Source organism: Pelophylax lessonae (genome assembly GCF_965119305.1).
Source record: "Pelophylax lessonae genome assembly, chromosome: 6".
In the NCBI taxonomy this organism is placed as follows: domain Eukaryota; kingdom Metazoa; phylum Chordata; class Amphibia; order Anura; family Ranidae; genus Pelophylax; species Pelophylax lessonae.
The window spans coordinates 126,816,172-126,838,468 of NC_138773.1; the positions used below are offsets into that span (position 1 = coordinate 126,816,172).

Below are 22,297 nucleotides of genomic sequence, written 5' to 3' on the forward strand. Positions count from 1 at the left end.
GAGGAAATAACAAGTCTTGGTCGGGTAAGCCCAGGGCTGGTCAGTCCGGTTCGATGGACAAGTCCTTCTCTGCATGAAGGGATACCCTCACCCGGTTCAGGGGTGCGGGACGTCTGCGTAATTTTCGGGAACCCTAGATGTCTCTGTACCCAGACAAATGGGTTCACTAATTGATTTGTACATGATACAAGAGCGAATTCTGGTCTCGCCCTGCAGACAGGTTCTTCCCATCAAATCTCCATCTGTCTCCGGATCCTTTGGCCGATCTCAGGGAGGCAGTGCAGGATCGCCTTACACAGGGAGTTGTCAGCCAGACAGGTTTCGGGGTTTTTACTCAAACCTGTTCACGCTGCCCAGGAAGGAGGGCAAGGTGCGTCCAGTTCTGGACCTCAAATCGATGAACCACTTTGTGCGGGTACAGAAGTTTCGGATGGAATGCATCCGGTCAGTGGTGGCGTCTTTGCAACAAGGAGACTTTCTGGCCTCTATCGATTTAAAAGATGCGTATCTGCACATCCCTATTTTCGAAGGCCAGCAACGGTATCTCCGTTTCGCGGTGGTGGAGGAGCACTATCAATTTGTGGCATTACCCTTTGGTCTAGCCTCCGCTCCCAGGGTCTTCAAGGTTTTGGCCCCGGTGTTGGCTTTGCTCCGCAAGAAGGGGATTGCAGTCCTTGGTTATCTGTACGATCTCCTGTTAAGGGTGAGCTCTTGTCACCCTATCGGGTGACCTGGCATTCACAGTTCAGACGCTTCAGGAGTTCGGGTGGACCAATAACTTCCTGAAATCTGTGCTGACTCCCATCAGTATGACTGAGTTTTCTGGGCATGATCTTGGACTCTGCTCAAGCGAGGGTCTTTCTCCCGGAGAAAAAGCTCCGGACCTTGCAGGACGAGATCAGGATCCTTAAGGACAACGATCTCTCCTCTCTGCGGACCACCTGTATGAGGGCTTTTTCAGTTTCATATGAGACCTCTAAAAGCAGAGATTCTTGCCAAGTGGAATAAGGATCCGCAGTCTTGGACATGATGATTTGCCTGAGCCGTCTCACTTGGTCAGTGTTCTCGTGGTGGCTTCTGTCGCCCGCTCTGAGCCAGGGCAGGTCCTTTCTGCCACTTTTGTGGACGGTGATCACCACGGATGCCAGCCTGATGGGCTGGGGTGCAGTACTGGACACTTTGCGTCCAAGCAACGTGGTCGGCAGTGGAGTCGTCTACCTATCGATGTCCTGGAACTCGGGGTGGTCTATCTCTGCCTGCTACATTGGGAGCCTCGGTTACAGTGTCTCCCGGTTCGAGTTCAAACTGACAATGCCACGGCTGTGGCTTACATCAATCACCAAGGGGGCACAAAGAGTGCTCGGGCGACCAAGGAAGTGGCCGAGATTCTGACCTGGGCCGAGGCGCACGTTCCGCGTCTTTTCCCAAGGGTGGAGAACTGGCAGGCAGATTACCTGAGTCGTCAGACTCTGGATCAGGGGGAATGGTCCCTGCATCCAGAAGTCTTTCACCTCCTTTGTGCCCGATGGGGAACTCCGGAGGTGGATCTGTTTGCATCTCGTCTTAAAAGAAAAGTAGAGCCGTTTGTGGCCAGGGCTCGAGATCCTCTGGGCGACGCCGCGGACGCATTGGTGGTACCTTGGAGCCTTTATCGGCTGATCTATGCCTTTCCTCCGCTACAACTGTTGCCTCGGTTTCTCCGTAGGTTGGTGGTGGAGACGGTGAAGGTGATCCTAGTAGCGCCAGACTGGCCTCGCCAGTCTTGGTGCGCAAACGTGGTGAGGATGGCTGTCGAGCCTCCATGGCGGCTGCCTCTGAGAGAAGATCTGCTGTCTCAAGGATTTATCTTCCATCCTGCTTTTACAATCGCTGGCTTTAATGGCTTGGCAGTTGAAGGCCAGGTGTTGAGGGACAGAGTTCTCTCTGTTGCTGTGATTCCTACCTTGTTAAGAGCTAGGAAGGCTACTTCCAGGAAGATGTATATTGCCTAGTGTGAGTCGCAAGGGTTGCATCCTCGTTCCTTTTCGGTGGCGAGGGTCTTGGCTTTCTTGCAGAAAGGAGTGGAGTAACGTTTGGCTCTAGGCACGATTTAAAAGTCAGGTGTCAGCCTTAGCCATTTTATTTCCTACGTCCCTTGGTGACTAACTCCTTGATTCACACCTTTATTCAAGGGGTGCGTCATCTAGCTCCGCCAAAGAGGTCCCCTTTACCTCAGTGGGATCTGAACTTGGTTTTGTCCGTTCTACAGTGACCTCCTTTTGGAAATATTAGAGAAATTTCTCTGCTTTTGTTGTCTCAGAAAGTTGCCTTTCTGGTAGCTATCACCTCTGCTTGCAGGGTGTCTGAATTGGCGGCTCTGTCCTGCCGTTTGCCTTATCTGGTCGTTCATAGGGATAAGGTTGTTCTAAGACCTAACCAATCTTTTCTCCCGAAGGTGTTGTCGGCTTTCCACCTGAATGAGGATATTGTGTTGCCTTCGCTCTGTGCGAAGCCCAAGCATTCTAGAGAATTTGCCCTGCATTCGCTGGATGTGGTTCGGGCGATCAGGGTTTACCTGTCGGCCACGGAATCCTTTCGGACATCTTGATTCCCTGTTTGTCCTTCCTGAGGAATCTCGTAAGGGTTCGCCTGCAACTGCTGCACCATATCAAAATGGATCAGACAGGCTATTGTTCAGGCCTATTCATTGAAGGGTTAAGTTCCTCCTTTCCCTGTGATGGCACATTCTACTAGAGCGCTGAGTGCCTCTTGGGCTTTTCGCCATCAGGCTTTTGTGGCTCAGGTGTGTAAAGCGGCGACCTGGCCGTCTGTACACACCTTACAAAATTCTACAAGATTGATTTGATGACATTCTCGAATGCCTCCTCTGGCCCCAAGGTTTTGCAGGCTGCTGTTTGACGAAGAGACTGAGTGTTCTTTTTCAGGGGTGAATTTTTTGTTTTGGGGTAAGGTCCTGTTGAAGTGTTTTAGCTTCTGTTGCCCTGTTGGCTATGTTTTTTAGCTTTGTTGAAATGTTAACAGTTGTTGCGTTCTAACCACCCCTCATGCCTACGCTGCTATGGGATGTCCCATTAGTGAAGAAACTTCCAGAGCTGCGTCTGTCAGAGGACATAAGAGAAAATTGAATTTTTGTAAGAACTTACCGTAAAATTTTCTGGGAGTCCTCTGACAGACGCAGGTCCAGCCCCTCTATATTTGGGTTGGTTGTGTTCTCCTTAATTGGTTTGCTACGAAATTGATTCTATGAGCAGGTGTGTCTAGGGTCATATGGATAGGACAGCCCCTAAAGGCATGCCTAGTGAAAGCTTTCACTGCCTAGCTACTCCTGAAAAGGGCGCACATAACCCATTAAAGAAGAAACTTCAAGAGCTTAGTCTGTCGGAGGACTCCCAGAAAATCATTTTACGGTAAGTTCTTACAAAAATTCAATTTTTTATTACATCCAAAAATCATTTACATATGACAAGACAATAGAAGTTTAAAAAATATTCCTAGTTGGAATATTGATAAATACAAAAGATCCAAGTATGTAGTGTAAGGCTTCAAAGCCAACGCCTTTCGCCACAAGCTTTTTCAGGGCTATACAGACCTTACATTTCTTGTCTACAAGAAAACCTACACACATCATTTTTACATCTAAAACGTACTTTCTCTATCGTCCGTTGACAGACGCAGCCTCATCTCCATGAGCAGAGTTGGTTTATGCTCCTCCCATCAGGAGTAGTTTAAAGCAGTAAAATTTGAATACACACACCCAGGGGGGCTGCCCCTCTAGGCATAAACCCCCCACTGCACAACCCAGCACATCAGTTTGTTTCTGCCTAGAGAAGGCGTAGGACCTAGGTTCCCTGCTGGGTTTCTGGTCTAAGTTTTTTTTGTTTGTTTGTTTTTTTCCCTTTTCAGACTATTTTCTTTTATCTTTACTTGCTAGCTAGTGTTCAGAGAAGACTTTTCCTGGCGATCTACAAGTGACGATGCCGGCTGGGACTATGCACAGGATAATCTAGATCCTTATGGTCCCCCCTAGTCTGGCCTACATGCTTGAGCACGTTATAGTTCCAACCTAGGTCTAGCCATGACAATGCTCTCTGGTCCCGCGGGGGAGGAGCCTGCGAGCGGATGCCTCACCGGGACGCATTGACCTGGATTGCCCTGAGTCAGAGTAGCCATTGGCTGGCAGCACCCCCACTTCAGATGGCAGGCAGTCTGCCCAGAGCAGAGCCTAACCAGTCCATGGTATGATGAGTAAATGTGCCCTCCTTGCCCCTGCTGGCCTTGGGGGGGATGTGGGCCCTTCCCTGGGCATAATGGGATTTGTGCCTCCCAAGAGATCTCCCTGGTCTGCCTGCTACCCGGTCTGTGTCCTTCCCTCTCCCTGTTCCTGCGGGGGCTGTGTGTTTGGTGTGCTCTGGTGCTATTGGGGGGGGGGGGGTTTGTGTGACATGGTACCTTGGGCTTGCTGGTCCCTGTTGTGGTTCCTGAGGCCTTCATGTGTCGGTCCCTAGCTGCATGGTGTGCTGTGGGCGCCCGCTATCTTAGATGTGGGCAATGAGATTCTTTTCCCCATAGACTTGTATGGGGCAGCCATTTTCCCTGCAGCTTCCTATTGTGTTCTAGGGGCGTCCATCTTTGAGTAGCCCTGGTGCTACACTCGGCAGTGTTTCCCTATCAGGCGACATAACTTCCTGTGTGGTCATTTCCTGCTGCTGTGCAGAGGTCCCCTCCTGCTTTTCTCTCCATGCTGTGGTAGATTCAGAAGGAAGTGTGTCTGAGGTGGTAATGTATTGGGGGTCCCTGTGGGCATATCCTTACACTTTCTGCTATCAGTTTGGTTTAAAGGGGTTTCCTGCAGACCCCTGCGATTAGTGGTAGATACCGCGATCGGTGCCCTTAAAGCGACAGTACGTTTTTTTGCATTTTGCACTATGGAGTCCCAAACTGGAAAATCACCCTCGGACCCACTCTGTGCAACTCCCGGACAGTCCGGATCGCAGCTGCTGGCCTCAATTTCAGCTGCCCTGGAAAGCCTGGCGACAAAAGTTGATTTAGTCATGAAAAAGGTTAAAAGCTGAAAAGGGCCGCTGCCTTCTCCTTCTATAGAGGTGTCAACTGATTCAGAGACTGATGGGGTCAACCCGGGCGCCCCCTTACCTGAGGGGTCGCTGTCCTCGCAGTCAGATGGTGAAGAGGACCGGTCTCCAGCTGCAGCGCGGGAACGTGCTTTAGTGGAAACTCTGATTATTTCAGTGCGGGATACTTTAAAATTGGCTGATGAGCCCATGCCGGCAGGGACAGCAGGTGGCTTTTGGCTCCCATTTGCGCTTCTTTCAGGAACCCTGGACTTCCTTCATTCAGGACGATTGGGTTTGTGAAATGGTTTGTTCCGGGTACAAGATGGAATTCCAGTCCCAGCCAGGGGACAGGTTCTTTTAGTCAAATCTTCACCTGTCTCCTGAGCGTTTGAAGGATCTGCGGAAGGCTGTGCGAGATCTTCTGGCTCAAGGGGTGATTTTGCCGGTTCTCCAAAAGGAACGCTCTCGAGGTTTCTATTCAAACCTGTTCACTGTGCCCAGGAAGGAGGGCAAAGTGCATCCAATCCTGCACCTCAAGGCTCCCAACCGCTTTATGCGAGTGCAGAAGTTTTGAATGGAGTCCATTCGGTCGGTGGTGGCATCTTTGAATCTTTGAAATCAGGAATTTTATGGCTTCCATCAATCTCAAGGATACGGATCTCCATGTCCCCATATTCGAGGGACACCAGCGATTCTTCCGTTTTTGCGGTTGCAGATGAGCACTTTCAATTTGTTGCGTTGCCCTTTGGTCTCACCTCGGCTCCCAGAGTTTTTACCAAGGTCCTAGCCCCTGTGCTGGCCTTGTTGCGTCAACGAGGTATCTCTGTTGTGGAATATCTGGACGATCTCCTCCTTTTTGCGAGCAGTTTCCCATTCGGATCTGCTGGACCACGTCTCCATCACCCTTCGGACCCTTGAAGAAATTGTGTGGCTGATCAATGTCACCACATCTGCCCTGACTCCGTCTGTGCGGGTCACCTATCTGGGGCTGATCCTCGACTCTGCTCTTGCGAGGGTCTTCCTTCCCTTGGACAAGCTTCAGAATTTGCAAGGGGCAGTCAGGTTGCTGATATGTAGGCCGATCGGTCCTCCTTGCGGGCTTGCAAGAGGGCCCTGGATCTGATGGTCTTGACCTTCGAAGCGGTCCCCGCTTGCTCAGTCTCACAGGAGACAGCTGCAGAAAGAGATTCTGCCAAAATGGACCAGAAGATTTGGTTGAGCCATCTCACAAAGTGGGCTCTCTTGGTGGCTCCAATCGCCTGTCCTATGCTAGGGCAAGTCCTTCCTGCCGTTGTGTTGGACGATGGTCACAACGGACGCCAGCCTGGCAGGCTGGGGAAGCTCTGCCCAGGGAACTTGGAGGACAGAAGAGTCTTCCTTACCGATCAATATTCTGGAGCTGAGAGCAATCAAGCTCTGTCTGCTTCACTGGACGAGTCCTCTACATGGCTCTCCGTTCAGGGTCCAGTCGGAAAATGCCACAGCCGTGGCTTACATCAATCAAGGGGGCATCAGGAGTGATGGGTGGAACACAATGTTCCGGCTCTTTCCACAGTCCACATCCTGGGTGTGGAGTATTGGCAAGCGGGTTAACTGAGTCGTCAGGTGTTGGATCAGGGGGAATGGTCCCTGCATCCGGAGGTGTTTCATCTTCTGTGTGCCCGGTGGGGGACTCTGGAGGTGGATCTGTTTGTGTCTCACCTCAACAGGAATGTTCAGAGGTTTGTGGCCAGGTCTCGGGATCCCCTAGCCGACACCACAGACACTCTGGTGGCTGCTAGTTGTCTGTATCGCCTGTTGTATGCCTTTGCTTCGCTCGTTCTCCTGTCGTGGCTTCTTCGCCGGGTGGCGATGGATGGCATTCCGGCCGCTCCAGACTGGCCTCAGCGGTCTTGGTACACAGAACTGTTAAAAATGGTCGTGGATCCTCCATGGCGTCTTCCTCTCCGGGAAGATCTTCTATCTCAAGGACCGATTTTCCAACCTGCTTTACGGTCGCTGGCTTCAACGGCTTGGCTGTTGAAAGAGTTGTTGAGGGATAGAGGTCTCTGACTCGGTGATTCCTAGCCTCAGGAAATCGGCCTCTAGGAAGATCTATCCTCTTATGTGGATATTGTACATTTCCTGGTGTGAATCGCTGCAGCTCTTTTGATAGCTAGGGTTCTGGCCTTTTTGCAAAAAGGGTTTGAGCAGCGCTTGGCATTGGACTCTCTCAAGGGCCAGGTGTCTGCCTTGGCTATTTACTTCCAACGTCCGTTGGCTACTCAGTTTGATTCGCACCTTCATTCAGGGGTGTGTCATCTGGCCCCTCCGAGGAGATCCCCGTTGCCTCTGTGGGATCTTAATGTGGTTTTGTCTGTAATTCAAAAACCTTCTTTTGAGATTAGGGAGATTTCTCTGCTTTGTCGCAGAAGGTTGCCTTCCTAGTGGCTATTACTTCTGCCCGCAGAGTCTGAGTTGGTGGCGTCCTGTCTTTAGCATTTTTTGGTGGTCCACAGGGATAAAGTGGTCCTCTGACCTAATCTGAATTTTCTTCCTAAGGTGCTGTCAGATTTTCACCTGAATGAAGACATTGTGTTTACTTCCTTATGTTCTAAGCCTAAACCTCACAAAAGTTGCCTTGCGCTCTCTGGATGTGGTTCGAGCGATGAGAGTTTACCGTTCTGACGGTTACCGAGTCCTTCAGGAAGTCGGACTCTTTGTCCTTCCGAACGGTCCTCACAAAGGTTTGGGTGCATCCGCTGCAAGCATTTCAAGTTGATTTAGGCAGACGGTGGTTCAGGCTTATTCAATCAAGGATCAGGTGAAGGCACATTCTACTAGAGCGCCTTCTTGGGCTTTTCGCCATTAGGCCTCTGTTGTACAAGTTTGTAAGGCAGCGACTTGGTCGTCTGTGCATACCTTTACCAAATTTTACAAGGTGGATTTGTTATCTTCGATGCCTCTTTTGGCCGCAAGGTTTTGCAGGCTGCTGTTTCATAATAGAATGTTTTTGTACTTCTGGGTCTTTTTTTTTCTGGGTTAGCTCCTATTTGGTTTAGCTCCATGTTGCCCGGTTGGCTAAGTTTAGCTTTTTTGGAGTTGACGTTACTATCTGGTTGCATTTTTCCCACCTCTCATACTGCTTTGTCATATAACTCGGCTCATGGAGATGAGGCTGCGTCTGTCGATGGACGATAGAGAAAATAAGATTTTTGTAAGATCTTACCGTAAATATTTTTCTCTGATGTCCGTCGACAGACTCAGCACCCACCCCTCTGTTTGGGGTTGGTTCTTTTGTCTTCACTGCTTTTAAACTAAACTGATGCGCTGAGTTGTGCAGTGGAGGTTTATGCCTAGAGGGACAGCCCCCTGGGCATGTGTATTCAAATTTTACTGCATAGACTACTCCTGATAGGAGAAGCATAAAACAGCTCATGGAGATGAGGCTGCGTCTGTCGACGGACATCAGAGAAAATAATTTTATGGTAAGATCTTAATAAATAAAATATAAAAAAAAAAAAAAAAAAAAAACTTCATATTGTACATTACTACAATGAAGGGCATATGGACACAGACCTGATCACCTCCTGTGCAAGAAAGTTCCCGCTGGGGCAAGCGAATCTCATTGGATTTATGAGTTATGAGCCACCTATCCCCCGGGCCTCAACAACATGCTTAGTTTTAAATACTTCCTATAATTATTAAAATCTAAAACCCTAGCCTGAATTCCGTAATCTACTTAAATCTAGGATCAAATTCAGGATAGACAGTAATAGGGAAGATGTGGTATTTTGCTCACTATCTCCAACTACACCAACGAGAAATAGGAATATGATATATGGAAAATGTTTATTGTTTAGTGGTCTCATATCTTGCTACTGGTCAGGGGCATGTGTGTGACATTTCTTTTACATCATTGACCAGTTATTGGCTGCCTGTGCTTGGTCTTATTTTTTTTTTTGGGCAGGTGTTTGGCTGGCTCACTGGCAATCTGGACGCGGCATGGAGTGCAGCTATGGTATTTTGTCCAGCTGTGTCCCCGGACGATGCTTTGCGCTGTGGTTATTTCCTGCTGGGTTTTTGAGTGACGGCGGAGCACCGCAGGACTTCCCGTCCTGCACCCCACTGTAGACTGCCAGCCACTCTGCCCTTCACTTCTTCTGCTGATGGTCGACATGCGCAAGTGAGGTTGTATGAGGACATCACGGGAAGGGGCGCTACTCCTCTCCACCAGTATGTGCGTCATCATCCGGTGCCTTTTGGCGCCAAAACGGCCAGAGGGGACCATATATCATCCGGTGATATCACCGGATTGTGTAAGAGCGACCAAGTAGATACATCTTGCTTGATAAGTTAACATAGGCATTTTGGATTATAGTGTAAAAGGGATCATGAACATGAACTTATGGTTGTCAACAACAACCAAATTGTCAACATGAACTTGTTACTTATGTTGAACTTAATATGTAGGTCCCCCCCTTCTTCTTTTTTTTTTTTTTTTTTTACCATGATACTTATAGTATTATCTGCCTATTACCTATTTTCTTTGCGCATGGATATGGACTTGTATTGATAGGAATCTGCCCCATAGGCAATAAGGTGTGCCAAGTGTTCATTTCGTTGTTTTTTTTCCCTTCTCGGTGGCTCATTTGAGGACTAATTTACAACTAATACGAGTAAGTTCGTGTGTCAGCTTGAGCCTTCTAGTTCCTATTGATTACATGACTCCAATTGTTATCACCTATTGTCTAACACAGATGGTCACTTTAATATATGATCCTGGCGCCTTGCACATGCAGTTATCAGGTCTGTGGCCGAATGCCTTTCACTGTAGTAATGTACAATATGAAGAAAAGTAAGTTTTGGATGTAAAAATGTGTATATTTTTTTGTAAACAAGTAATGTAAGGTCTGCATTAGCCCTGAAGAAGCTTGTGGCTAAACGCTTTGGCTTTGGAGACCTACACTACATACTTGGATCATTTGTATTTATCAATATTCCAACTAGGAATATTTTTTTAAATGTATATTGTCTTCTTTTCTAAATGATTTTAAATGTTTTTTTGGATGTAAAAAAAAGTTTTATTTTACTTTAATTTTCACCATTCCTCCTTTTTGTGACCTTCAAAATCCAATTTTTTTTTTCTTTCATTTTTTGCTAATTATGTAATTATGGATGATGGCCAATAGTTCACGGTTGTTTTGATACAAGACCTGGAGGTGGTGTTGGAGGATTCAGTGGGAGACTTTTTACCCCGTCCATTCGATGCTATAGCTTCATGCAACGTGCTTGTCCATGTAGAGATGCTTACTTTTGCTGTGTGCAAAAGCCTCGCTATAGTGACACTGGATTCTCCTCAATTTCACCAGATGCCTGTAAAGAAAAGTCACTTCCCATCCTCGGACAAATAGAATGGGCAATTTATGGCGGTTGTGTTAAGTTTTCATCTCCCTGATCATCATTGTCAAACTATATCCAATGTAAATGAAGAAAAAAATCACTAACAAGTGGACTGGTCCAGTAGTAGACTGTGCTGTCTATCTTTAAACCTCTTACTGTACCTATACCAGATTTTGCTTCATTTAAGGATTTTAAAGACAAGTGTTGAGGGCTTTTTTTTAAAGGCTCTTTAATTTTGCATATCCAGCCATGCAACCATCTATTGCTGCAGTTTTGGTTTGTCCAAACTGCAGCTAACTGGACCAGGGCTCCCATTTCTATCTAGAAATGCAGAATCTTATGGTTGAAAGACTAGTCAGCTGAAGCTGCCTGAAAGGTGCCTGACTCGAGTGCCCCTTAAAGCGGTGTTCCGTTCCTCCAAAAATTAAGTCTGCGGCTACACATACTGTAGCTGCTGTCTTTTAATATTAGGACACTTACCTGTCCTGGAGTCCAGCAATGTCGGCACCGCAGCCGATGTTTCCATCGGCTGTCGAATGCTGCCGACGCCTTTGCCGATAAGTTAATCCGGCCTTGCGGCTTCACCGCCGGGTCCCTACTGCACTTGCACGAAGCACACTCTGCTCTTACTGGACTAGAAACCGTTGAAAAAGGAGGGGGTTTGAACTTCTGATGTACCCCACCGTGGCGAGGTCCGACAGAAGTGTGGACAGGGTACGTACCTATTTCGGTTTGCATTCCTCTGGTTCACAGACCTATGGGCTTAATCCGTGGTTTCAAAGGGGTTCAAAATAGTTTTAAACTCCTACCTCTTTTCTTTTTTTTTTTTTTCCCCCTCAATCTGAAATCTGCCTAGTGATAGTGAGATTTACAGACTGCCCTAGAAAAGCTCTAGTCCCAGGTCATTCTGGTCCCTCTACAAGGCAAAAGCATTATTTTCATCCTATCCTGGGCCTAAAATCCCTAAGAGTATCTTTCTCCTAAATTCATCAAGGTCTGTTTATTGCCTCCCTGTAGAATACTTGGCATAATACATTCATGATGCCTACCTATATATTCCCATTTACCCACCCTGTCAGTGTTGTCTTGCACTTTGCAGGAGATACCTTCCATTCTGTCACACTGCTGTTTTTGGCCTGTTCCCTGCATTCAAGCGTATTTAAAAAGGAGCTTGAACCCCCTTCTCCACCCTCTTAAGAACTGCGTACTTTAGGTCACAGGGTACCTAGACTACCTTCTTCTGAAGGATTAATCTCCTTCACAACTATCTGCAATGGAGTATACATTGAGGTTTTTAATGTCTTCAGCCTTTTATTCCCCAGCAATACCTAGGCTTCTTACCTTCAAGCTTCTGGTTGCCTTGTTGCCCAACCTTGTGATTTTATTGCTTTGGAGGTCTATGCATATATCAATCTTGCGTTCTGTACTGTACAATTAAGATCTTGGACTACAATACAGGGCATGGACCAACCTCTCCTCTGTTCCTGTGTTACTCTGCATTGCTTGCGAGCTAAAAAAAAAAAAAGTCTCATGGAGTGGGGTAGGGCTATAGAGGTATGTTCAAGGAGGGAAAGTTCAAAATCTTAGCCAATCGCTTGAAGGTTGAAGCCTATAACAAGGTGCGGCCTATGAATATCTGATTATTCAGTAATACACTATACTCAGATATGGATTTTCAAGTAAGCTAACCCCCTTTAAGCTTCCTAGTAATAGCTAGTATTCTCTTCAGTGTTTTGCAAGTTTTTAGATTTCATGGTTGCTATGTAAAATTGCCACCTTTTTGTTTTCTCCAGCAGTGCCATACTCTGTTGTATGTCTACAACTTGCCAACAAACAAAGATGCAAAAAGTATCAACAATCGCCTTCGGCGCCTTTCTGATAACTGTGGGGGCAAAGTGATGAGTATTTCCGGCAGTAGCGCCATCCTCCGGTTTATCAATCAAGAAAGCGCAGAGCGGGCACAGAAACGCATGGAGAACGAAGATGTGTTTGGTAACAGTATCACAGTTTCATTTGCACCTAAAAATCGTGATGCAACTGAAGCAAAGACCACCATCTGCACTATCGGTGACAAATCAAAATCTCCCAAAAAAGTAAATAGGAATACCAAACTGTGCCTCATTGCTAAAGATCAGCAAGAATCCTCCCAAAATGGCAAGGGCTCTGCCAGCAAGACTTACAGCACTGGGGGCAGAAACTCAAATGTTAAAAGTTTGCAGGTAAACAACATTTTGGCTTGCTCTTTTTTTTCTCCCTTAAGGTTAATGTGAAACCAAAGTTCTTCTCCCAAAAACTGAAGGCGGGCTGTTCTGCTAGGAAAGAAAGTTCTGCCTATTTGCAGCCTTCTTTGGAATGTACACTGAGCTGCGCAAGCAAAGCTCCGTTTACATTCTGGCTCTACGCTGGAATGATTGCATTCTTGTGCATGCACCCGGAAGTAAGGTCACACGTTACTTCCGGGTCCCTGTTGACCGTTACCCCAGCCATCAACGCTGGGAAGGAATCTACTGCAGTGCAAAGTGCATTGCATTACACCTAGTGGAACACACGGGAGACATGCATGGTCTCTTAGACCCTGCATGACTCATTAAAGAAAAGGTCACCCCCCCCCCCCCCAACCAAATCATCACATAAGGGACTCCTTGTCTCCCATGTGGTGAAAGTGAAGTAAAAAAAATGTCACTGTAAAAAAAAAAATGGTTACAACGAAGCACATAAAATCCCTCCTAATCCCCAAATCGAGGCACAGCTACATATACGCACGTACAAATGTGTATGCACATGGTGGAGCGCCTATGCCTTTAAATTTGATTGTGATACATGTTGCATATTGGTGCACTTGCCAAAATGAGAGCAATAATTGTAGCACCAGACATCCTTTTGTAATGTTAAACCGATGACCTATGGGGTGTTTTAAAGGGTCGCCTATGGAAAATATAGGGTACTGACCTTTTTTATGGTTTGCTATGTTGGGTATCTTTTTGCTCGGCTTTTATATTTTCCCAAAATATTCTGTTTTTTTTTATTTTTCAGATAAGTTAAGGAGGGGTAGAAGGCCTTTTTTAAATCCTGGTTATGTTAGACAGGTATTCAGTTTTCAAAGGGGAGTTCCAGGGTAATTGCATTCTAAGGAAATTGGTTTACCTACCAAAAGCTCCTTTATTTTTATTCAGTTTGGATGTCTACACAACCAGGAGGATGACCCAACTTTCTCTGTCTCAATTCAAGCTCAAATCAAGAATTACTTGGCCAGCCGACGTTAAAACACTCTTCTGACATTGTTCCTACCTTCAAAGAACTTGCTGCTCTCCCCTGCTTGCTGCAGATGTCTGGGTTGAATGAATTTGAGCATCATTAACTCCCGGTTGTATTTGACCACCCACGAACTGCTGATCTATGCCAATGTGCTAGAGGCTGTCAAACAAGCTAAATAGACCAAAATGGCACCAATATCATAATGCAGCCAATGAACATGTCGCAATATACACGACTTCATAATGCACACAAGTGTCCTGACGTTTACTCTAACAAGGCAAATTAAAACACCCAAATGGCACCATGTAGGAGACAGTTGGCCAAAACTTAGAAATAATACAAATAATTCTACAAATTGTTACTAACGAACTGTAAATTAGCCAAAGCTAATTATATTTTAATTGTTTTTAATTAGAAAAACAAAATTAAAGATAACGGTAAAAAAAAAAAAAAGATTATCGTTTAGGCCCAGTGGCATGTGAGCTCTTAGCCTATAGATCAACTATGCTCTAATTTCAGTAATTATATCAAACCCCCCCCCCCCCCACACCCAATATAAATATGCTTGGGGAAGAGAGGGGTGCTATAATAGATTAAAAAAGGGGGGTCACCAATGGGTATTTTGTAGTCTAAATTTCATCTCTTTAATTGTAATAGTGCAGACTGTTTGTTACTTGTGGTAAGAGGACATATATTTTGTGCTTTAGCACTGAAAGTTCTATGATTAAAATCCTTCAGGTAAAACAAAAATTAAAAATAAAATGGAGTACATCTTTGTAATGCATGCACATTTTTCCAATGCTTTGTCTGAACAACTATTTTTTTCCTGTTTAAAACATTGCAAGTACAGAAATATACTTAAGTGAGGGGTAAAAAAAAAGGTATTTCTCGATCATCCATTGACAGACGCAGCCTCCATTTTCATTAGCCATTGGGTTATGCTGCCCCCCTGCAGGAGTAGTTCTAGGCAGGAAAAATGTAAATCTCCACGCCCACAGGGCTGTAACCCACACACCCTCTGCTCCAGCACACCAGTTTGTTTCTGCCTACAGAAGGAGTAGGACCTAGGTTTCCTTCTGGGACTTCGGTCTCAGTTTTTTATTCTTTTCAGAATATTTTTGTTTTTCTTTACTCGCTTTGCCAGCTAGTGTTCAGGGGGATCCTCCTGGTGATCTGCAAGCAATGCCGGCTGGGGTTTCGCACTGAATAATTTAGATCCTTAAGGTCTCCCCAGCCTGGCCTACGAGTGTGAGCAGGTTATAGTCCCGCACTAGGCCTCGCCACAACGGTGCCCCTTTCCTGGATGGGGACAAGCTGGCGAGTGGATGTCTCGCTGGGACGCGACAACCTATAATGCCTTGAGTCAGCACCCCCACTTCGGTTGGGAGGCGGTCTGGCCAGAGTGGGGCCCACGCGGTTCCATGGTATGGTGAGTAAATGTAACCCCCCTCCCCCTTGTCCCTTGGTGGTCTCGGGGGGATGTGGGCCCTCTCCTGGGGATAATAGGACATGGTCTTCCTAAAAGATCCTCCTGGCCTGTCAGGTACCCAGCCCTGTGCCCTGTCTCCCTCTCCCATCCCCACAGGGGGATATGTAACTGGGGCGCCTGGCACCCTAATGGTGGAGGCAATCGTACCTTGTTTCTCGCTGGGTCTGGTTGTAGATCCTTGAGGCCTTCATGTTTGGGTTCCCTGGCCGCATGGCATGCCGTGGGCGCCGCAATCTTGCGTGTGGGCAATGTATAATTTTTTTCCCATTGACTTGTATGGGGCAGCCATTTTCCCTGTGCTTCCTATTTAATTGGGTTGGCCTCCATTTTTGTTTAGTCCTATTGAGCTACACAGGCATCCTGACCTTTTACATCCAGGCAGAGGTCACTTTCTGTAATTTTTCTTCCTGCTGCAAAGTTCGATCAGGAGGTTTTTCTCTGGAGGTGGTACTGTACTGGGGTCTTATCCCTGCACAATCTGCTGTCAGTTTATATTTAAGGGGGACACTCCGCAGACCTCTTCGATCGGCGGTGGGAACCGCGATTGGCGCTTCTTAACCACGTCACGCAAAATCACGTAGCTCTACGTCAGCTGACTTTGCGTGGTTGTACCGTGATGATGCCTCTTGCTAGAGGCATCATCCCAGTTCCATTGTTTAGTCTGCTTATCGGCGATGATAACCGATGCAGCTCTGGAGCCGCTTGACCGTTACCCCGGTGAGCTGGAGGTGACGTCCCCCTCCCGCCGCCTTCTGCGTCTCTGCCCGGGTCTCACGTCCCACCGATGGCCCTGATGGGGCTTCGATCGGGTCTGCGATGACGTAACCCCGGGGTGGCGTCCATGACATCACATCCGGGTTATTCGACTGCTAAAGGCGGCAGACTCAAAAACGGAATGTATTCAAAAATGCCATTTTCGGCGTTTTGAATACATGGAATTGTAGTGGAGGAGTCTAAGGTCTTTTAGACCCACGATCCCTCCTGTCACAAGGGATGTTTACATTGCTTGTGACAGCAATAAAAGTGATCAGATTTTTTTTTTTTAAAAAACGGTGTTAAAATTAAAAAAAAAAAAAATAAAAATAAATAGAAATAAATAAATTTAGTCGCCGTGAGCTCATGCACAAAAGAAAACGTATACGGAAGTCGCGCCGCAAATGAAATCGCGGTTCAAACCACACGTGAGGTGTCGCGGTGATCGCCAGAGTGTGAGCAATAATTAAAAAAAAAAAAAAAAAAAAAAAAGCTACACTTTTAACTCTAAACTGGTAACCGTTAAAATTTTTTAAAGCGCCGCCTATGGAGATTTTTATTGACCGTAGTTTGTCGCCATTCCGCGGGTGTGTGCAATTTTAAACCGTAACATGTTGGCTATCTATTTACTCGGCGTGCCCTCATCTTTCACAATATACAAAAAAATAGGTAGTTTTTTTTAAATGCAGTGAAATGGAGTTTTTCATAATTTTTTCCAAAAAAATGGCGTTTGAAAGACCGCTGCGCAAATACCGCGTGACAAAAAAATATTGCAATGACCGTCATTTTATTCTCCTGAGTCTTTGCTAAAAAAATATATACAATGTTTGGTGGTTCTAACTAATTTTCTAGCAAAAAAGTTTTTTTTAAATTGTAAAGAAAATGTGCCAAAAATGGGCCTGGTCCCTTAAGTGGTTAAAGTTACAGTACTGTTTTTCTGTCGCATTGATTATGGAGTCCCAGGCTGTAAATTCACCTTCAGACCCGCTCAGTGCGACACCCTGACTGTCCGGATCGCAGTTGCTGGCCGTGATTTCAGCAGCTCTTGAAAGCCTGGCGACAAAGTTGATTTTGTAATGAAAGGGGTTACTAGGCGAAAACGGCTGCTGCCTTCCCTATCTTTGGTGGGGTCCTCTGATTCAGAGACTGAGATGGTCACCACAGACGCCCCCATAGATCAGGGGTTGCTGTCCTCACAGTCGAATGGTGAAGAGGACCTGTCTTCAGCTGCAGCGCAGAAATGCGCTCTGGTGGAAGCCCTGATTGCTTCAGTAAGGGAAACTTTAAAATTGGCAGATGAGCCCACGCTGGCAGGGACACGCGGGTGTCTCTTGGCTCCCGCAAGACCCAAAAGTTGGGTAAGGTTTTCCCTTGTCCCTAGACTTTTCATGATATTGTTAATGATCAATGGCGGTGCATCAAGCATGTGCTAGTAGTGCCTAAGCGCTTTATACACCGATATCCTTTTGCTGAGACACTTTCAATCCGTTGGACAGTGCTGCCTAAGGTGGACCACCCAGTCTCCAGATTGAACATATCTACGATTGTTCCTGAGGGGGATTCCCTGGTTTTTTACAGATCCGGTCAACAGGCGAGTGGAATCCCTTTCCCGCCATTTTCACGTGTTGGCGGGTTCTATTCTAAAACAGTTTTTTGTGTCTGTTTTGGTATCAGACGGTTATGGAATGGATTAAGGTTCTGAAAGGGAACTTGGACCCTGACTTAGTTCCCCCCGGAGCTGATGGAACTTTTGGACCAGATGGCTCAGGCCGATGTGTTCCTGTGTGGTGCATCCCTGGATGCGGCTCCCCTGGTGGCCAGAGTTTCAGCTGTGGTGATTGCCCTCTGACGCATGGCTTGGCTGAAGAGCTGGTCGCCTGACCTGGCTTTCAAGAAAGCGCTGACAGATCTCCCTTTTCTGGGAGAGTGTTTGGGGACTCACTGGATGAGTTGATCAAGGGTATGACTGGCAGGAAGAGTACTCTTCTTACTCAATCCTCCAAAGGTAAAACACCCCGTGCTAAGTGGGGACCTGCCTTTACCGCTCATAGGCCGTTCTTTCGTGCCTCCGGGGCGCAAGAAAAAAATAAGACGTTCAGAGCTTCTGGAGGGGCTAAGAAGCACTGGGGCAAGCCCAAGGCCAGTCAGCTTGGTTCCGTGGACAAGTCCTCTTCAGCATGAAGGGACGCCCTCACCGGTTTCTGGGGTGGGGGTTACTTCTGCGCTTCTTTCAGGAACCCTGGACTTCGTTTGTTCAAGACAAATGGGTTTGCAAACTGATTTGTTCTGGGTAAAAGATCGAATTTTGGTCCTGGCTGGGGGACAGGATTTTTTAAAATCAAATCTTCACCTGTCTCCAGAGCGTTTGAAGGATCTCCGGGAGGCTGTGCAGGATCTCCGGGCTCAAGAAGTGATTGTGCCAGTTCCCCCGTAGGAATGCTCTCAAGGTTTCTATTCAAACCTGTTTACGGTGCCCAGAAAGGAGGGCAAGGTGCGTCCAATCCTGCATCTCAAGGCTCTGAACCGCTTTGTGCGGGTGCAGAAGTTTAGAATGTCCATGTCCGAGTCCATTCGGTTGGTGGTGGCGTCCTTGAATCAGGCGGATTTTCTGGCCTCCATCGATATTAAAGATGCTTATCTGCACGTCCCAATATTTGAGGGACATCAGTGATTCTTCCGCTTTGTGGTGGCTGAGGAGCACTTTCAGTTTGTGGGGTTACCCTTTGGTCTCGTCTCCGCTCAGAGTTTTTACCAATGTCCTGGCCTTGTTACTTCAGAGAGGAATTTCAATTTTGGGATATCTGGACGATCTTCTGTTGCGAGCGGACTCTCATTTGGATTTGTTGGGCAACATCTCTATTACAATTCAGACCGTCAAGGAATTTGGGTGGATGATCAATTTCAGGAAATCTGCTCTGTCACCATCCGCACGGGTCACTTATCTTGGGCTTACTCTCGACTCTGTCTTTCTCCCCTTGGGAAAGCTACAGAAGATACAAAGGGCGATCAGGTTGCTGATGGAAACCGATCAGTCCTCCTTGTGGGCTTGCATGAGGCCCCTGGGCCTGATGGTATCAATCTTCGAAGCTGTCCTGTTCTCCGAAGCTGTATACCCATACATGTCTCTAGGAAATCCATAAGAGTACATAAAAATACATAAGAATACATAAAATATAATTTTATGTATTTTTATGTACTCTTATGGATTTCCTAGAGACATGTATCCCCAATTGTGTTTTTACTGAGATGACTTTCTTAGAGTCTTTTGGCTCCGCCCCCCCCACAGACAGATGTCTTTGCAATTAGTCCGGCAACAGGGTATAAATTCCCTGCCCCACCTTAGACACTCCCATTGCCTGACGAAGGAGCACGGATGCTCTGAACGCGTGCAACCCCTATTTTTCTCCTGCCAGGAAGTAATGTAATCGGATCAGAAGTCGGCAGCTGGAGCCCTGTTGTGCATGCTCCGCCGCGGCCAGTGACAACTAGCAGCCCCACAGCGGCTCGGCTATACCTCTGGAACCTCACCACCTTCTCCTATGACCACTATCCTGGAAGAGGAAGATGGATGACCCTAACAGTCTTTGTGTACCGGTCTCACCCAACCTCGGACAGTGAGTCACCAATTTTAACAGTGTTAAATAAACTTGTACTATACTAAGCTGGCGCCGCTCTCTCCTTTCTTGCATCAGCTGATTTATGCCTTCCCTCCGCTCTTACTCCTGCTGAGGTTTCTTCGCGGGGTGGCGGTGGGAGGCATTCCAGTTATTCTGGTGGCACCAGACTGGCCCTGGAGGTCTTGGTATGCAGACCTGGTAAAAAGTGTCGTAGATCCTCCATGGAGACTTCCTCCGCTGGAGGATCTGCTGTCTCAAGCACCGATCTTTCATCCTGCTTTACGGTCGCTGGCTTTAAGGGCTTGGCAAGGAATTGAGAAATAGAGGCCTTTCTGACTTGGTGATTCCTACGCTTTTGAAGGCCAGGAAATCGAAGTCAAGGAAGATCTATCATCTTACATGAAAATGGTACATTTCATGGCTTGAGTTGCTGCGGCACCCTTGCTTTCTATAGCTAGGGTTTTGGCCTTTTTACGCAGAAGGTTGCCTTCCTGGTAGCTATCACTTCTGCTTGCAGAGTATCTGAGTTAGCGGCGCTGTCCTGTCGTTCGCCTTATTTGGTGGTCTACAGAGATAGTGGTTCCCCATCCCAATCCGTCCTTCCTCCCTAAGGTGGTGTCGGATTTTCATCTCAATGAAGACATTGTGTTGCCTTCCTTTATGTCTAAGCCTAAGCATCCCAAGGAATTTGCCTTGCACTCTTTGGATGTGGTTCCTGCAATAAAGGTTTATCTGATGGTTACTGAGTCTTTTAGCAAAACTGACTTTGTACTTACAGATGGACCTCAAAGGTTTGGCTGCATCTGCTGCGACCATATCAAGATGGATCAGGCAGACAGTTGTTCAGGCTTATTCACTCAAGGGTCAGGTTCCTCCTTTCCTTGTGAAGGCGCATTCTACTAGAGCGCTGATTGCTTCTTGGGCCTTTCACTGTCAGTCCTGTTGTACAATTTTTTAATGCAGCGACTTGGTCATCTGTGCACACTTTTTTTTTTTTTACAAAATTCTACAAGGTGGATTTGTTGGCATCTTCGGATGCCTCTTTTGGCTGTAAAATTTTTCAGGCTGCTGTTTTCGTAAGAGAATGTTTTTGTCTCTTAGGGTTTTTTTTTGGCCTGGGTGAGCTCCTGTTTTTGGTTGAACTTCATGTTACCCTGTTGGCTAAGTTTAGCCTTTGGACTTTGTTACTATCTGGTTGCGTTCTTCCCACCCCTCATACCTACACCCAATGGCTAATGAAGATGGAGGCTGCGTCTGTCAAACCATAGAGAAAACAAGATTTTTGTAAGATCTTACCTTAAAATCGGTTTCTCTGAAGTCCATTGACAGATGCCGCACCCGCCCCTCTGATATGGGGATGGTTTTTTCTCTCTTCACTGCTTACAACTAAACTGGTTTGCTGGAGCAGAGGGTGTGTGGGTTATGCCTTTGGGGACAGCCCTGTGGGCGTGGAGATTTAAATTTTTCATGCCTAGAACTCCTGTAGGGGCAGCATAACCCAATGACTAATGAAGATGGAGGCTGCGTCTGTCAATGGACTTCAGAGAAACATTTTTTACGGTAAGATCTTACAAAAATCTTGTTTTGATCCCCTGCTGATTTTGTAAAGTTTTCCCACTGACAAAGGATTAGTCTAGAATTGTACTGGTAGGTTTAGTGTAACGGTTAGAGACAGAATAACACAAAAATCCCAAAAAACGCATTTCAAAAAGGTTAGATATTGATTTTCATTTTAATAAGTGAAAAGTATTTGATCCCCTATCAATCAGCAAGATTTCTGGCACCCAGTTGTCTTCTATACAGGTAACTAGCTGAGATTAGGAACACTCTCAAAGGGATTGCTCCTAATCTCCGCTTGTTACCTGTATAAAAGACACCTGTCCACAGAAGCAATCTATCAGATTTCAATCTCTCCACCGTGGCCAAGACCAAAGCTGTCCAAGGATGTCAGGAACAAGATTGTAGACATACACAAGACTGGACTGGGCTACGAGACCATCACCAAGCAGCTTGGTGAGAGGTGCCATTATTCGCAAACGGAAGAAACCCAAAATAATTGTCATTTTCCCTCGGTCTGGGGCTCCATTCAAAATCTCACCTCGTGCAGTTTCAATGATCATGAGAATGGTGAGGCATCAGTCTGAAACGACACTGGAATTAGTCACTAAAAAAATAAAATGCGAACACAGTACGCCTTGAAGGAATAAAATCTTGCAGTCTCCCTACTAAAGAAAGCACATGTACAGGCCCGTCTGAAGTTTGCTAATAAACATCTGAATAATTCAGAGGAGAACTGGGTGAAAGCATTGTATTCAAATGAGACCAAAATTGAGCTCTTTGGGATCAACTCCATGTGTTTGGATGAGGACGAATGCTGCCGATGTCCCTAAGAACACCATCCCCACCGTAAAACGTGGAGGTGGGAACATAATGCTCTTGGGGATGTTCTTCTGCTAAGGTGACAGGACAACTTCACTGCATCAAAGGGATGATGGGCAGGGCCATGTACTGTCAAATATTGGATAAGCACCTCCTTCTCTCAGCCGGGGCATTGAAAATGGGTCGTGGATGGGTATTCCAGCTTGACAACGACCCAAAAGACACGGCCAAGGCAACAATGGAGTAGTTTAAGAAGAATCGCATTAAGGTCCAGGTGTGGCCTAGTCAGTATCCAGACCTGATTCCCATAGAACATAAGTGGAGGGAGCTGAAGATTCGAGTTACCAAAC

At 46.6% G+C, this 22,297-nt stretch overlaps 1 protein-coding gene across 1 annotated transcript in view; it reads left to right on the forward strand.

Moving 5' to 3' along the window:
* MARF1 (meiosis regulator and mRNA stability factor 1) overlaps positions 1-22,297 on the forward strand; it is a 587,347-nt gene that overhangs the window by 121,728 nt on the left and 443,322 nt on the right. Inside the window, exon 8 of the mRNA XM_082261010.1 lies at positions 12,248-12,673. Within this exon, the coding sequence (XP_082117136.1) occupies positions 12,248-12,673 (426 nt within the window). The remainder of the gene's footprint in view (positions 1-12,247; positions 12,674-22,297) is intronic.